We start from the raw sequence: 16602 nt of genomic DNA on the forward strand, positions 1-16602 counted from the left end.
GCAGAAGAGTGCCGTCTCTATCACACAGCTTCCTAGCCTATGCCAGCCTCTGTAAAAAGCACTCTGGCACCAGAAGACACCTTCGTGCCTACAGGTGGGTGCTCCCAAATAATTCTGTAAAATTTCAGCATGAGGCAAATGGTATGGACCCTATATTTGCAGACTTTCTGGCTTTTTCATTGCTTGTATAGTCTTATTGAGGCTGGAAAAGGAAGGTGTCTGAAAACATAATTTCTATATATCCAGGGAAAGTTAGGTAAAGATGTAAAACCAGAAATACTTTCTCACTTTTTATAAAAATAGGCCATTAGCTGATGAATACCTAATATTTTTCCACTTTTTTTTGATTGTTTCCTTCTGTGGAATAAAATAGGAGAAAGCAGTTATGTAATTTTTTAAATTATTTTTTATTTTTTTTTACACATTTGCACAGTGGCTGATCTCAAGTTTAACTGGGACATGTCTAAACATACCATCCTTTGGCTCGTGATGCACTACCACAGTGCTGCAGAGTATTTCAGGGAGGTTTGCGGGGGCAAAGTAAGGAAATCTAGGTGTGATCCTGGGAGGCAACACCACAATAGATACTGTCACCCGGCCTAATCCCTTTGTAGGGTTTCAATTTCTGGATTTCACTTTATATATTCTCCTAGCTAATAGATTTTACACAGATTTTTTTTTTTTACATGACAACAAAACATTCTAAGAATGCTAATAATCTACTGTACCTTACACAGATGAGTTAAAAACAGGGCATGTAAACTGACTGTCTATGTATTACAAAACATTTTGCTGTATACCTGTGTGCTGAGACCAATAACTTTGCCTATAGCATCTCTTCTAGAATGGCAACTCCGATCTGCAGTCCCCAAGAAACAGCAAATTCACCACTTCCCTTATTAGCTCCCACCAATAGTAAATAACCCCAGTAATAGAGGAAAAACATTTTCCAACCTGACTTCACACCTTTGTGCTCATGCATGAGAAACAAGAACTGACCAGACATGAATTAAGCTGTTTGGTCTTACTGTCTTGAAAGAAGTCACTCCCAGAAAGAAAGAAAATACATATGTCAGAAACAGATGAAGAAAAAGATTTAGTGTTTTTTACAACTGTTATTCTACTGTGCATAATCTAAGGCATCTTCAGTCGCTATAAAAGGTAAGGGTAACTTAAATATTGACTAAATCATTCTGCACCTCTGACCAAACACTCGGTTAGGGTATGTTCCCCCCGATCTCAGGAAGAAATCTTACGAAGCAGAGACTGAGTCACCACTACGGCATTTACTTCTGCATTACTGATATTTCATCAGTGTGCCTCCAAAGACCCTGGTCAGAGCTGGAAGTTATATTCTTCTTTTATTGGGGCTGAATGCTGATGGAAGAGAGGAAAGAGGAGGCGGGAAAGCACTAAGTGTGACACAGCCCTCTGCCTGTCACACAACATGGAATGTGCTCAATGATGATAGTGGAGCTACTGTCCTCCCAGCACTCCACTTTCCTCAAAAATTTACCCCAGAGCTTCTACTGAACCAGGAACTCATGAACAGGAACACTATATCCCCTTATATTTTATTTAAATGAGCTGGTTCAGTGAAGACAACTGCGTGTTCTAACAACTTCATGTACTTCTTTCTGAACATGTAATTGAAGTGCAACCTTATCACAGCATGAACGTAATCTAAGTCTCTGGCTTTGAACAAATTCAAACTCTGGTGTACAAAAAAAGAACTCAAAACGTCTCTAGCCTCAATAATGAGAATCCCAGATACAAACACTTTTAAGTGAGAAGGTATTCATATTTAAAATGTGGATTTAGGTTGAGTTCACTGATGTAATTTTTACTAGTGTCACAGGAAGCTCATCCCTGTACATGCACAATTTAAGCAGGAACAGCCCCCAAACTCTGGTTTTAAAGTTCTGTGCTTTTGGACATGAAATGGAAACAAATATTTAGCTTCCTAAGCCAATGTTTTGCATGTTCTTTACACAGAAGAGGTCCATGACAGGAGTCTGATTCCTTGTAAAATACATATGTGACTAACACAGCAAGAAGTCATCCTGAACAGAAAGGTATTCAGCAAAAACAGTTGTATGTACATGTACATATCTCAATTTCTGAATAGACAGGCAAAATTTCATACAATTAGGTGGATCCCTATCAAGATCCCAAGCCAGAAAACCACTTACATATGTGTTTGATGTTTCTCATACATTCTTATTTTAGTTTTGTCTGTCCATACTTATACAACAACACTTTTCCTTTTCTTTGGCCTATCCATTCAGTCAGTGATGAAAGACCACATTGAGATGAAAGTTAAGAGCTGATCCATGTGATGCCCTGCTGTCCCTCTTCTCCTAGATCTTCAGGTCAGACAAACAACTATTACTAGTGGCCCATGAAAAAATGTGGGTAACAGCTAATTACCTGCAATCTCAAGTTAAGCAGGCACATCAAGACATATATTAATACATACTCTGAGAGTCTGACAACAGAATTTGTCCCAAGAGAATATTACTTTCATTGGTTATTTCTGTCCTAACTGCAAAAAGAGAACAAAACCAAGGGTTGAGTGAATCTGCCTGCTGTTTAGAAACAAAAACATTTTGCTATCATTGTATTATCTGGGAATAATATCAAACCCTAATGAATAATCAAATGACTCTACAGATTCACCATTCTTAAGAAAATCTTCTACAGTAAGGGTAAAACTGATATCAAATTCTGTCTACTAGCAATTGGAAAAGACTCTCAGGGAAAAGGAAAAGAGTAAAAATAAAATATTATCAAGTTTTCTTTTTTTTTTTATTTCTTTTATATTCTTTTGCATCATCCTAGTGTTGGTTTCACAAGCTGAGTCATAGCAAAGGGCAATACTAGCTTTTGAAGATGACCCTCTTCTATTTGCTTGACCTATCCGGAAATATGGAACCATTTGCATCAGGAAATTTGACCTTGATTTTTTAACAAAAAAACTTCCCAAAACAACAACAAAAAACATGCATACATAAAAAAAGAAAGAAAGAAAGAAAGAAAGAAAGAAAGAAAGAAAGAAAGAAAGAAAGAAAGAAAGAAAGAAAGAAAAAGAAAGAGACACCAAATCAAAACAAAATAATCAAAAAAACCAAGGCCCCCACCCTTGAACCCAGAGTCATTAGCTGAGAAGTAGCCAGTGGGAGGAAGAGTGTTTCAAAGGTTGTTTAATGCCTTTCTCAGAAACTGGTCTTTGCAGAAGGAGGAGAACAGGAATGAAGAAGCTCAGATAAAATGACGAAAGTGATTTCCAGTCTCTTTTTGAACATATTTTTACTCTTCTGTATCTGGAAAAAAAAAAAAAAAAACAAAAAGAAAAGTGTCAAATGCTGACTTTCTCCCCTTTGTCCAAGGGGTAGATAATCTGGGAAGTAGAAAGAAGGGTATCAGTTTAGACAGCCTCATTTCCTGCAAGTAGTGCAGCTTTGCTTAACTGTTGAAAGGGTGCAAGGTGAGGCACACCAAGGCAATACCTCTTATGGGCTCAACTGGAAGTATCATTCTGTCCTGAACGAATCAAAATCTATTGCAGTCAGACTAATCCAGTTGGAATTTAAACTTTGACATCAAGAAGATTATGTAACAGAGTCCAGCATGTTTAGATCAAGAGATTCCATTAGGTTTCTTTGCTGTAGGGCTCTCTGATCACCCTTGCTTAACAGCTTTTTCAGTATCTTTTTGCTTATGAAGGCAACAGCATTGTACCATGTGGTTTGAGTTTAAACAAAGAAAATGCTCCAAACACAAAAGAGCACTATATTTTAAAAACTCTTTTCTCCCAATGAGCTTTCAGTGAAAAGCATAGCCTTACATATGGAGAGGTGCCAAAGACATAACAAAATATGTGCAGTTTAGAACCTGCTTGCCTCCTCTGTCAAATATTTATAATCCTTTGGCCTCATAATTACGCTATATTTGACTAACATTATCCTGAATGTACAAACATAACTGTTTTCTATGTAGTTATACCACAAGTGCATCTTCACAATTGTGGCAGGAAGAATGCAGCAATGAACCATGGGAGTTGTGGTCTCCCGGGTTCTCAGACAATATTTGATTGTCATTGGTTAGAGGGTCACGTGACATGTTCAGGCGTGGTATTTAAACCTAGGCAGTTTGAATAAACGGTAATTCTGCTCTGGCTCTTGTTCGTGTTTGAGTGGGGTTCGTGCCTTGAACAGCACCTCAAATGGTCGTCCGATAAGGGACTTCAGCAGGTTACCGGCAACCAGGAGCAGAAGCTCTGGGGAACCTGTCCGGGGGTGTCCATATCGCCAAAACCAAAAGGAAGAAAAGAAAGAATTCAGTGCGCTGGGTTACCTCTGCGAAAAGGAACAAAAAAGGAAGAAAAAAGGACCAGAAGAAAGGACAACAGAGCTTCAGCACAGAGGTAACCAAAAATTGGCGAATATGGGAGGGTGGTTTACCCGTCAGGAGGGAAATACTCCAAAAATCAAACAAACAGCTGAAGCTATCTCTCAACTTTTACAAGAACAGAGTATAACCGTAGAAGAAAGTAAGTTATGGGACTTGTTACATTGGATTTCGTTGCATGAAATTGCATTACCTCTGACTGAACCTTGTCAAGTGTCAACTTGGAGGAAAATAGGGAACAAAATTATTGAAAAAGCCAGTGAGGGAAAAACAGACGCCCTCAAGAATTTGGCTACATGGAAAGACATTATGATAGCCTTGAATAAGCACTACAGAAAGGCAAATGCACCCGGGAGAGTGGACTTCCCCCTTCCTCACTCCTTTCCCCTCAACCCCCCCCCTTCAACCCCAGCCCCCCCACCGACCGAGTGGGGCAGGGGGAGAATGCACGTTGGTCAGGGGGGATGGGGGGGAGGGGGAGCCCTTGGGGGGAACAGTGCAGTGGCAGCGTGTGGTGTGAAGGAGCATGTCTTGGGGGCTGGCAGCATGAGCATGGCAGCGGGGGGGGATACTGGCTTTATGCCAGCGCCCATGGCTGCAGTTGAGACCATACCATACAGAGCAGCAAGTAGTGCTGCTGGAGCCGAGGACTGTTACAGAGCAGCGTCTACCCCTGGACCGTTACGGGGTGACCGTTACACGGCGGTTGCACAGTCAACGTGCAGAAGGAGAGTGGCACCAGAGGCACCGCCATGTTGCCCCTGCCGTGCGCCGGAAGTGAAGCCACCACCCCCAGGTTCAGGCGTTTTGCCGGGAAGGGAGGAGAATGACTATGATGGACAAATGGACAGCGAGTCTATAGAGGACACACAAGGAGAAACAGCTTCAGGATTGGGTAGAGGTCCCTCCATAGGTTTATGGGATAAATGCAGGGAGGAAGCATCTCATGTGGGTGATTGGAAAGTGGTAAATGCATGCCCTGTTATAAATCGACCCCGGCAAGGCCCCCAGTACCAAGCTTTATCATACGAGGTGATCAAGGATTTAAGGCAGATAATTAAAGAGAGTGGTGTCTCCTCACCATGCTGCCTTCCAGGCACTTTGCTATTCACTCAAAGCACATACTATTTTTTCTTTAACATCTGTTACTTTTTATTGTTTGTAACTAGATGTGAAAAGTTGGAAAAAATAAATCCTTTTTCAGAATTCCATAAAAAAAAAAAAAAAGGGGGGGGGAAAGAGATATGGGTCTGTTCCCTATGTGTGTAAATCTACATTAACATTTCCTTAAAACAGGGATAATCACAAAGAAGCAATAAATGATACAACAGAACCAAAATAAACATATAAACAGTAACCAATACAGAACCAAAACTCCATGAGTCAAACACAATAAAGGGTTTAAGAGTGCATGTGTAAGGAGAGAATGAAACAGTGGCCACCGGAGTATGAATGGGAAAGTTGAGTGGACGCATGTATGTGTGTGTGAACGCAAGTACACTTTATAGCAAGACGTCTTAAACACTACTTCAAACAACAGCACGTCAGACACAACATCTACAACCCAACACATTTCCCTTTTTAATAAAAATGATGCCATTACACAAAGTCACCCTCAGATAAAAGGTTATCCACACCTACAAACCCTGGGTAATTTGAGATTGTTTGAATATTGCACGAACCAATAAAGCTGTAAACAGTTCAATAAAGGCCTTGTGACGATAGGCCCTGTTTTTTATAATTAGTTGAAATAAGATTTGTTATAATAAGAATGTTAAAAATGTATTGTTTCTCAACTTGTTAATAAAAAGGGGGGGAGATGTGGTAGGAAGAATGCAGCAATGAACCATGGGAGTTGTGGTCTCCCGGGTTCTCAGACAATATTTGATTGTCATTGGTTAGAGGGTCACGTGACATGTTCAGGCGTGGTATTTAAACCTAGGCAGTTTGAATAAACGGTAATTCCGCTCTGGCACTTGTTCGTGTTTGAGTGGGGTTCGTGCCTTGAACAGCACCTCACACAATGAACAGATCCTGAGGAAGAAATGTAGACAAGAAAACTTTTTTGTTATTTCTAATGTAAGAAGACAGTTTCTATTTAAAGAGGGCACTCTATCCAATTGTCCTCATATACCTCTCTAGAAATCCTCTGGAAAAACTTCAAACAGGGACATGAATATTTTACTCTATATTGGCTGTCCACCCTGCTTAGCTACAGTTATTCCGACAATGCTTATGTCATCAGAGTTAGAAAGTGCAACCAAGAAGATTCAGCCCAAAGAGAGATGGATTCATCTGTAAGGTCTGGGTATGCCTGGGAAGATGTGATTATATCAGAATGTCTTTTGGTTCCTTTCAGGAAACCTGTTTATCTATGTGTTTGTATATGTAGATTATATAGATGTAGATGAAGATATAGATTTTTTTTTTTTTTTAAAGTAGTATTTGGGCAAAGGAGAAAAAGGATTGCCAAAACAAAGATCTTTTCTGCTGGATTGCATTGTCTGTGATGAATGTATACATTGGCTGCACTGATCTATTAGTGAGTTGGTATCTTTTTCTTCTGCACAGATAGCATGGGGACCTTGTAAATTGCTCACTGATGCAATTCTAAGACACTGTTTTAAAAAACTAAGCTTTCAGCATTTCATTGGATTTATTTAGACTACAACAGGAAATGGTAACAGCCATAACAAAAGTACCACACTTCCCTAATGTTTCCCAACTAAAAGGTTCAGTCTGATTTACTGTCCTTAACAGGATCATAACAATCCTGTGACATGTATCGTTAGACATGTAACATTTTAAAGAGAAAAGACTGGCCCAGAAGGAAAGGTAATCATTTGGGGTGGGTGGACTAAATAACATATTTGAATCTCTTAAAGGATTTGCTGAATTACACCAGGACTATGAAACAGAGCTCAGAGTACCACCCAACACATGGTCTTTTTCCTATGCCATCCATACGCACAAGAATTTTAACCCCTCCCATCTCCATTAATGAAACAAGGGAAAATGCAATGGTTTTTTCTGGACTCTAGAAGTTTCCAGTAGAGAACTGAGTCAACCCACAAAGGTTGTAGATGCCCCAACCCAGTCAGTGTTCAAAGCCAGGTTGGACAAGACCTTGAGTAACTTGGTCTAGTGGAAGGTGTCCCTGCCCATGGCAGGGGAATTTGGGACTAGATGATTTTTAAAGTCCATTCCAGCCCCTTAACATTCTATGATATATTGCTTTTTCTTTCCGTTAGCTACATCATCAACTCCAGTAAGAACATTCCATTGTAGCATTTGCTTTGAATTGTTTTTCTACCTTGATGGAGCAGATGTGCTGGTTTTCTAGCCAAATTTCCCTCTGGATATAATTCAGTTTCCCTACAATGACCTTAACTTTGGCTGTGACTCAGCCTCTCTCTCATTTAAACACAATAGTTCTAGTGCAAATATAGCATGTATCCATAGAGGTAATTGAAAGAGGAAAAAGAATGAATATGGAGTGTTCTGTATACAGGAAGTAGTTCACTTGGCAACATCATTAACTGAAGTAGCCTTGCCTGAATGTACGTCAGTCCTTCAGTGACACTGACAAACTTACTTTGTTTGTCAAGGTTGAGTATTGGCCTTCCCTTTAATCACTAATGTAAATGCTCATGACTTCTACAGCCCTTCATGTGATACTAGCACCCACCAAAAGGAGATTATTAAGTCCATTTCTGCTATCAATTTGTAGCTTATATTAAAGCATTTTTAACTTCTGCTTGCTGGACTATGAAACTATGTATCTATACAGACTGATGTACAGAAGTGAAAATACACTGTGGTTTGCATTTTCTTCACACAGAATTACTCAGCATATGAGTATATCCATATAGCAAGGAAGCTGACTGTCAGTTCTCACATATTTACCTCTCTTTTAGTGATAAAAAATTATTTGGAGTCCAAGGTCTTAAAAGAACTACAAATTTTAACAGTTGGTATTTACTATGCCTGTCTAATGCAAACTTTCAAAATCTACCACCCAGTTGGAGGACAGGAACAGAACCCCGGAAGCATTTAGACTCACATGAGAGTTTAGACTAACTCGAAAACATCACTTGTTCTGTACTGACTCATGCTCCTCACTGAGTGTACATCACAGGTGTGACGCTGGTTGCACCAACAGAAGTGGAGAGCTGACCCCTCACAGTGTTGCTTCTGAAGGTGGCCAGCTTTGCTGCTCCAAATAAATGCCTGCCCTTTACCTCCATTCCTTCCTCTCCAGCTCCTAAAAGCACAGCGCTGCCCAGAGAGGGCTCAGGACAACTCCCCATGGCCTCCAGAGCCAGGTCAGGCTATCAGGACAAGATATGATTTTCAAAGTGCCTTTAAATGAAAAATCTCTTTTCTCTCCTAAAAAGAATAAATGCTGAATGCAAACTGCAGGACAGTGTCATATGGAGTAAGAATTCTGTGGGCAGGTGGGTTTTTTTTTCCCACAAGCTACTTAGCATGCTTGAGTCCTTTTGAATGAAAGTGTTTGTGAGGTTTGTTTGCAGTCCCTGTTTTCCCTGCTCAAATATGCATTTCCGCAGCATTATAACCATACTTAATTCTGAAGGAAGCACATGATGACACCACAATTATCCAGGATTACACTGTTGAAAATTTAGGGGAAAAAACTGAATCCTACGGGTTTTCTCATTTCTATTAAAATCAGATTCTGTGGTCACATCCCAACAACTCTGTGTGTAACACAACTGCTAGTGTTACATGCTAACACAAACAGAAGATAGCAAAAGGGTTGTACTTGAAGGAAGGCTGAATACACAAACTTTATGTGTTATGACTCTTTAGCCTGAAAAGAGAAAGTTGCAAGAGACTCTAATAAAAAGTAAATGAAATTATGAGTGGCACCAAGAATGTAAAAGGGAACAATCACTCATTGTTCCTCACGGTCCAAGAAGGGAGTTGCCAAATGAAATTATCGATAATAATAATAAATTTGAAACCAATAAAAAGATGTGATTTGTCACCTAATGCCTAAGTAAATTTTGAATTGTATTACCTCAGTGTCCAGTACACAAAAGTACCAGGGTTCTACAGTTAATTAGACAAAGTAATGGAAGAAATATCCATCAGAGTTGAAGTTAGAGATTTGACTTCTACCTTGGCTCTCTGGAACACAGAAAGCTGCAGGGGGGGGTGGGGAGGACACACACATTGTGCTGGTTTTGTTCTTTTTTCATTAAGATCTCTGCTATGAAATGTTGTCAGGTATGTGATGGAGAGCTAAAGGGACTTTTGGTCTGACCCAGCATGGTTGTTCATGTGTTTATAGCGAAGATGACATGGTGTTTGAAAGCAGCTTCTACCCTCACTTACTAAAAGCCCAGGTTTTTCAGGATAAGACTATTAATTCCAAGATCTTCTCTCCCACAGCACCCAATTCCATCCAGACACTGGGTGAAATAACAAAAGAAATGACAAATTCCTGTATGGTCTTTGATTTCATAAAACAATTACTACTGATGTAGTGCGCAATGAGGTGAAATAGTAGTCTGAGTAATTGCATCTCAGATAACACATTTATTATCTTTCCTACTACCAATGATGGAAGTATTTGCAGTTGCTGGAGCAGATCACTTAATCTATCGCCTTTAATTCCTTTGTGGACTCACTCAGCATTTTGCAGAAGTACCTTTTAATTTTTGTAAACTTCTTCCCCAAAACCTGGCTATTTCTTGTCTTCCTGAGTGCTAAAGTGGACTCAGTCATAATCTGTAGCTTTTCCACCTGAAAAGCACTGTTATAGCTTTTCCTAGTGCTCAAAATAAAATGAAGATGTTGAAAATCTAAGTGCTCAGTTCTCAGCACTGGATGATCCTGTCTCCTGCTAAAGGCATTTGAAAGCCTTTTCAAAGATAATATAAGGTGATGAAGAAATAAATTCTACATGCTTATGGTATTTTCTTCCTTCCATTGCACCAGAGATGTATGAGGTCTAAGAAACAAAGTTCAGAAGATCAATGAAATAAAGAAGAAATACGCATTACAAGCTAATTCATCTCTGTTATTCGTATTTTTAATGGATGAGAAATTTTAGTGGTTTTGTTTGGGTTTTTTTTAAGAAAACAAAATGTTACTCAAAGATGCCCACATCCTGTTTAAAGCAAGGGAAAACAAGAATAAATACTGTTGGGAAAAAGTTTTGAATACTTATTTTGTAAGTGAATTTAAATACCATCACTCTAATTTAGCAGACAACCCAAGTGCTTAACATTCATTTTGCTAGGAGAGGAAATGGCATTAGCATAGAAAGTATTCTGATTTTGGAGCTTTGGTACATAATTATCTCTAAATCATTCATGATGCCAAACAATTTCTAGTCCTGTTCATATTGATGTTGAGTTTTATGTTTGCTTGACAGCTTGCATTACACTTGGCCTGGGATAACATCAGTGACAAAAGAGATTAGTTTTGTTTTCATATATGTTGTTTCCCTACCAACATATTATGGAAATACATAAAATCAGACAAAACCACAATGAATGCATTGACAAAGGTTTGGTTACACCAAATAATGTTTGAGTTTCCTGCATAAGCATGTATGAAAGAAATTAGACACTTAGTATGTAAAGCTATCTAAAAGATTAAGTCCTAAAGTTTATTCTACATTTGATAAGCAAACATAATTCAAAGCTCTGATCATGTTTGGGGCAAAAGTTAGATCACTGTTTTCATAAAGAGATGTGGACAGAAAAAAACCCCCAGTGCTTTTCAAGGCACAAGAAGGATGAGTGGTGGGTTGACCTTGGCTGGACACAAGGTGTCACTTTATCACTCTCCTCCTCACTGAACATGGGGAGAGAATATATAAGTCATGGTTTAAGAAAAGGGCAGGGAGAGATCATTCACCAACTACTGTCACACATAAAATATACTTGACTTGGGGAAATTGATTTATTACTGATGAAATTAGAGTAGGATATTGTTAAGTAAAACAAAATCTTAAAGCCCTTCCTCCCACACCTCCCTCCTTCCTGGGCTTAACTTTATTCTTGATTCTCTACCTACTCCTCCACAGGGCACAGGGGAACAGGGAATGGAGATTATGGTCAGGGCATCATACATTGTCTCTGCTGCTCTTTTCTCCTCATGGGAAGGACTCCTCACACTCTTTCCCTGCTCCAGCGTGGGGTCCCTCCCACAGAAGACAGTCCTCTACAAACTTCTCCAGTGTGAGTCATTCCCACAGGCTGCAGGTCTTCATGAACTCCTCCAATGTGTGACCCTTCCATGGGGCTCAGCCCCTCAGGAACAGACTGCTCCAATGTGGGTCCCACATGGGGTCACAAGTCCTGCTTCAGTGTGGGCTCCTCTTTCCCTGGGGTCACAGGAGCCTTCCTATGGGGTCAGAGCCTTCTTTGGGCATTCACCTGCTCCAGTATAGGGTCCTCCAGAGGCTGCAGGTGGATTTCTGCTCCACTGTGGACCTCTGTGGGCTGCAGAGGCACAGCCTGCCTCACCATGGTCTTCACCTGCTTTAGCATCAGGTGCACCTCCTCCCCCCCTCCTTCTTCACTAACCTTGGTGTCTGCAGGGCTGTTTCTCTCCCCTCTCTTCTCTGATGCAATTTCTTTGGCACAGTAACTTTTCCCCCTTCTTAAATTTGTTACCCCAGAGGTTCTACCACTATCACTGATGGCCTTGGCCTTGCTCAGTGGTCTTGAAGCTGACTGGAACTGGCTCTGTCAGAAATGGGGAAACTTCTAGCAGTTTCTCAGAGAAGCCACCCCTGTAGCCCTTCCTACTACCAACACCTTGCCATGCAAACAAAATACAATATTCCACAGGTAGAAGGATAATTGAAGCCAACAAAGTTTTCAGCCACATACGTAATCAGAATTGTGTAATAAGCACAGGGCAAATAGCAGCTTCTTTGGTTCAGTGACTAAACTGAAAAATCAGTATAATGCTTAGCTCTGAGTCAGACACAAGTAAGTGGGTTTTTTGTCTCCTGGCAAAAATGTTTGTTGCAGAGTAGGGGCTTTTTTGGTGGGGTGGTAGAGAGGAAATGAATGATCAAGGTGACATTTTCATCTAACTCAAACAAAACTTGTTATTTTTACCATTTACTTAAAGCTGGCTAAAAATGTGAAACATCACCCCAAAGCAAAAATTCTCATTTGGATTTTTTCAGTATCTCTTCAATTTTTGACAATCACTTCTTTTGAATTAGACTTAAGCTCCTAAATGCTTTAGCCTGACACAAAATACCACTCTACAACTAATAACACTTGCTGTCTTTCTTCTACATTTATTATTGCCTCCAAGTCCCAGGTTTTGAAGTTAAGAACAGCAAAGAAGTTGTTTAGAAGCAGAGAAAAGAATTAATTGTCTAGCGATGGATCAAGTAATGATTGTAAGTAATAAAGATTACACTTTTGGACTATGAGTATCTGCGCACCTGCATGTTCCTTTCTGCTTCGGGGTAGGATGCCACACCTTGTCAGAGTCCCTAGCAGGTAAGACACCTGTAGCTGGTATGCTCAAATTGGAAGGTAGTTGTTCTGCGAGGGGAACAAGGGGATAAGGGGAACAAGGGATAAGATGCAATTTAAAGGTCACCAACGTCTTTTGAAGAGCCATTTCATATTCTTCCTTCTCTTCAGTCATTCCCCTTGGACATGATCTTGTTTCTCTTTCAGGGCTAAGTGCTATATCAGGAAAAAGAGGCCTGATTGTCACTAGATACAACATAAATTTATGGAGCTGGGGAGCAAGGAGGACTCTCCTCTTGCTGAAGCAGAGAATTTCTATACATTATTGCACAGGCAAATTTTCCTAAATGGGCTAAGGATTATAACAGAAGCAAGGTCACAGATCTCTATTCCCTGACTGGTGCAATAGAAGAGCTGACGGTGAAAAATCAAGGAGGAATTTCTGCAATGTTCTGTATAAGTTACACATTCCTATATGCCTCAAGGAACATGAATGTTATCCCTGTGAAGCAATGCAACCATATGCCATCTCTGAGTAGAACTGTATGTAAAGGACCAGAAGTAATGTGAAAAAATGTTCCCCATAAAACCCTCAAAAAACCCTAGTTAAGTTACCCTCAGTGATTATGTGTTTTTCCACCATGTAACTGGATATTCCAAATATTTGCTTAAATCAAGACAAATTGTATTCACAATTTTTCAAATTGTCACATATATTTGTGACTTCATGTGAAATAGAAGCAAAAAGCAATCAAGCATCCTAAAAACTAGGTATCTAGCTCCTATGGCCTGAACAATGGAAAGCAGGCACATGAAAGTCTCAACATGAAAGGAAAACCAGGCACTTTCCATAAGATTTACATACACACCAAAACCTGTCAAGTTGCAAAATCATCTGCATATTTATAAAAGGTACCTTGGGGATGTACTGTTTGCCCCGTCTAGATGCTAGTAATGTACTTTGAATTGAGCTTCAAAGATCACATCACATCATGTTAATCTTCTATTAAAATTGCCATAAATTACATTATTAAAACTGCATAAAACCTTCAGAATGCATTCTTCTATGCAAATTCCAGCTTGCCTCAGGTGCCACTTGCTAAATTAGACACACTCATTTTTTCAAAAGAGCACAAAAAGGATTTTAAAAAGCACAGAAGCTTTTTCGCCCTCAAGTTATTCTACACTGCACTACTATGGAACAATTCTTCAGTAGAGATAAATTATGCTGAAATATGTCTTTTTGGATAGCAAAATGCCTTCATGTTACAAGCAAGCTTTTCCAGAAGCTAACAGTACAAAACTTTCTGATTTGTAACCTGAGGCAATAATCTCTAATGCAATTCATCTAACAGGCCATAAAAAAGAACTGAGAAATGGAAGGACACTGTCTTTAGAAGTAGTCTTACACTCCTGTAATTCCAATTTGCCACTGTTGCCAGATTATGACATCTAATATCAAGAGCACTATCAAGCAGCAAGGAGAAATACGTGTCTGCCTTATTAACTTTTTCTTCTGACAATAATGGAGAGATCAGCTTATTTTTGGAACAGAATTAGAAAGAGCACCATTATTTATATGACCTGAAATTTACCTTTTTACCTTTCTCAAGAAGACATAGCCAAATGCTCATAACTTATACGCTTGAGTAACCTGTTTTAAAAAACCACGAGCATTACATATATTACATAAGCAGGTTTTCATCAGAATTCTGCTTAGTGTTCATTGCTATGTAGCAGTCTTGGCTAGATTGACACATACAAAAACTGTATCTTGCAGGAGGCTGCAAAGACAGGCAATTCTTAAATGGGTGAGCAGCGTTGCCAAATGAAACTGTGAAGAATCTTGTTAATTATTCTTTGTCTGTATAATTGTGGAGCCACCATCATAGCTTCTTCACACCACTATGTTCCTGTACCAAAGGCATTCTCAGATAACAACATTCTGTGCCAGCCACTCTGTCACTTGATTTTTGGGACAACTGGGACAGAAGGAAATGAAGGTCCCATATTTTTACTTAATAATCAGGGAATTTTTCACTTGCTGGTCAAGGAATGATTATCAAGAAAAATTAAGACCAAAAGGCAGCTCTACATGTCAGCATAGGCACTGTATAGGACATATAGGAAAGGCTTTTTACTACTGTGAAGCAACAGTATATCTTAACAAAATCGAATAAAGCAAGCTAAAACCTCAATTTCTGGTAAGCCTGTAATACAGTCCACATATTTAAAAGGCTGCATCTTGTATTATATTACATTATTTTATAGTGACTATACTATATTCTATTGTGTTGCACTGCATAGAAGAATGTAGTACTGAAACAAAGACCTGTCAAAACGCAGGATTTCGATTTGACCACGAGGTGGGAGCATTGCTCATCACACATACCCCGGGCACAGGCTTTCACCGCATGCAGCAGCTGTTGAACATGTAAATATCCTGTATATTTCTGTGCTAAAATGTGCATGTTACCACTGAAATAATAAGTTGTCAGGACAAACACACAAAAAGGGAACCTTTTATTTGTCTATAGTTTGTAGCTGAAAGAGTATATTTGATTGAATAAACTGCATTTTGGTCCCTGGAACAAAGAGTTACACTGAAACCTTTGCATAAACATTGCAGAATCTCTTCCCAGTGAGAAAAAAAATGAGGAGGTGGTAGAAATACTCTGTGAAAGTGGTAATTACAGAATCATGCAATCAGAATAGTTTGGGTTGGAAGGGACCTTTAAAGGTCATCTAGTAAGACTCCCCTGCAATAAGCAGGGACATCTTCAACTAGGTCAGGTTGCTCAGAGCCCTGTTCAACCTGGCCTTGAAAGTCTCCAGGGATGTAGTATCTACCACCTCACTGAACAAACTGTTCCACTGTTTGCCTACCATCACTGTAAAAATTTCTTCCTTATATCTAGTCTGAAGTGGGGAAGAATAATTTTCTCATTTGTTGTTAGTTTCATGAGCAAAAAAAAGAAATTGCAAAAAAAGAAAGATTGGATTGTAGATAAAAATCATGTCCATGTGACTTCTTACAGTTTCACATGGGAAAATTAAGTTTTCCAAAATGGTTTAATAGTGTTCTATCCCACAGGAAACTTTTGATAAACTACTTGTGCTAATGATGTCCCTGATAGGGCTGCGTCTTTATGTGGGAAATGGCAGCCCCACATTTCTTTTCTTGGAATGGAAAAAAAGGACAGTACTGAGTACGAAGCAATACCTTCCACAGAAAAAAAAGCCAGTACTATGAAGATCAGATTAACATGCGGAGACTAACCTTCAAGTTCAAGAGACTTGCACAGGATTTTGAAGCAGTTAAGTCTGAAATCCAAGGCACGCAGCTTGCATAGCCATCCTCAAGCTAGGTTTAATATCATTGGCTTTGGTATGGATAGACTCAGGGGTACAAAGCTCTGTCTAGATTCATAGTTCGTCGCTGTCTCAGCAAGCTTGACTCCCATTCCTGGAGGCACTGGAAGTATTATTGGGTAGCTTCAAGGTAATTGACACAGAAGCTACATTTCACACCTGTGACTACAGCGTAGATGTGCAGTTTCAACATCTTTGTTTCAATGGATGGATTTTATTATGTGTCCCTGGTCACTAGGTTTCTCACATAGTAAAAGGACAAACATATCAGAATCACTTTGGCATGTATGTATTCCTATAAGAAGATATTACAATGACTTTCTTTGTATATAATTAAAAA

The 16602-nt window shown here is 39.4% G+C and overlaps 1 protein-coding gene across 15 annotated transcripts in view; it reads right to left on the reverse strand.

Moving 5' to 3' along the window:
• PDE1C (phosphodiesterase 1C) overlaps nt 1–16602 on the reverse strand; it is a 327224-nt gene that overhangs the window by 18231 nt on the left and 292391 nt on the right. For 2 of the 15 annotated variants that reach the window (XM_051798725.1, XM_051798720.1), the window contains one exon: nt 41–3323. The exons of the other annotated variants lie outside the window; for them this stretch is intronic. In XM_051798725.1, the coding sequence (XP_051654685.1) occupies nt 3310–3323 (14 nt within the window). In that variant the 3' untranslated portion in view covers nt 41–3309. Of the gene's footprint in view, nt 1–40; nt 3324–16602 lie in introns of those variants that run through there. 15 annotated transcript variants of the gene reach the window in all.

The sequence above is a fragment of the Manacus candei genome, unplaced genomic scaffold (genome assembly GCF_025592945.1).
Source record: "Manacus candei isolate 608988 ecotype Guabito, Panama unplaced genomic scaffold, ASM2559294v1 h1tg000049l, whole genome shotgun sequence".
NCBI classification, from domain to species: Eukaryota; Metazoa; Chordata; class Aves; order Passeriformes; family Pipridae; genus Manacus; species Manacus candei.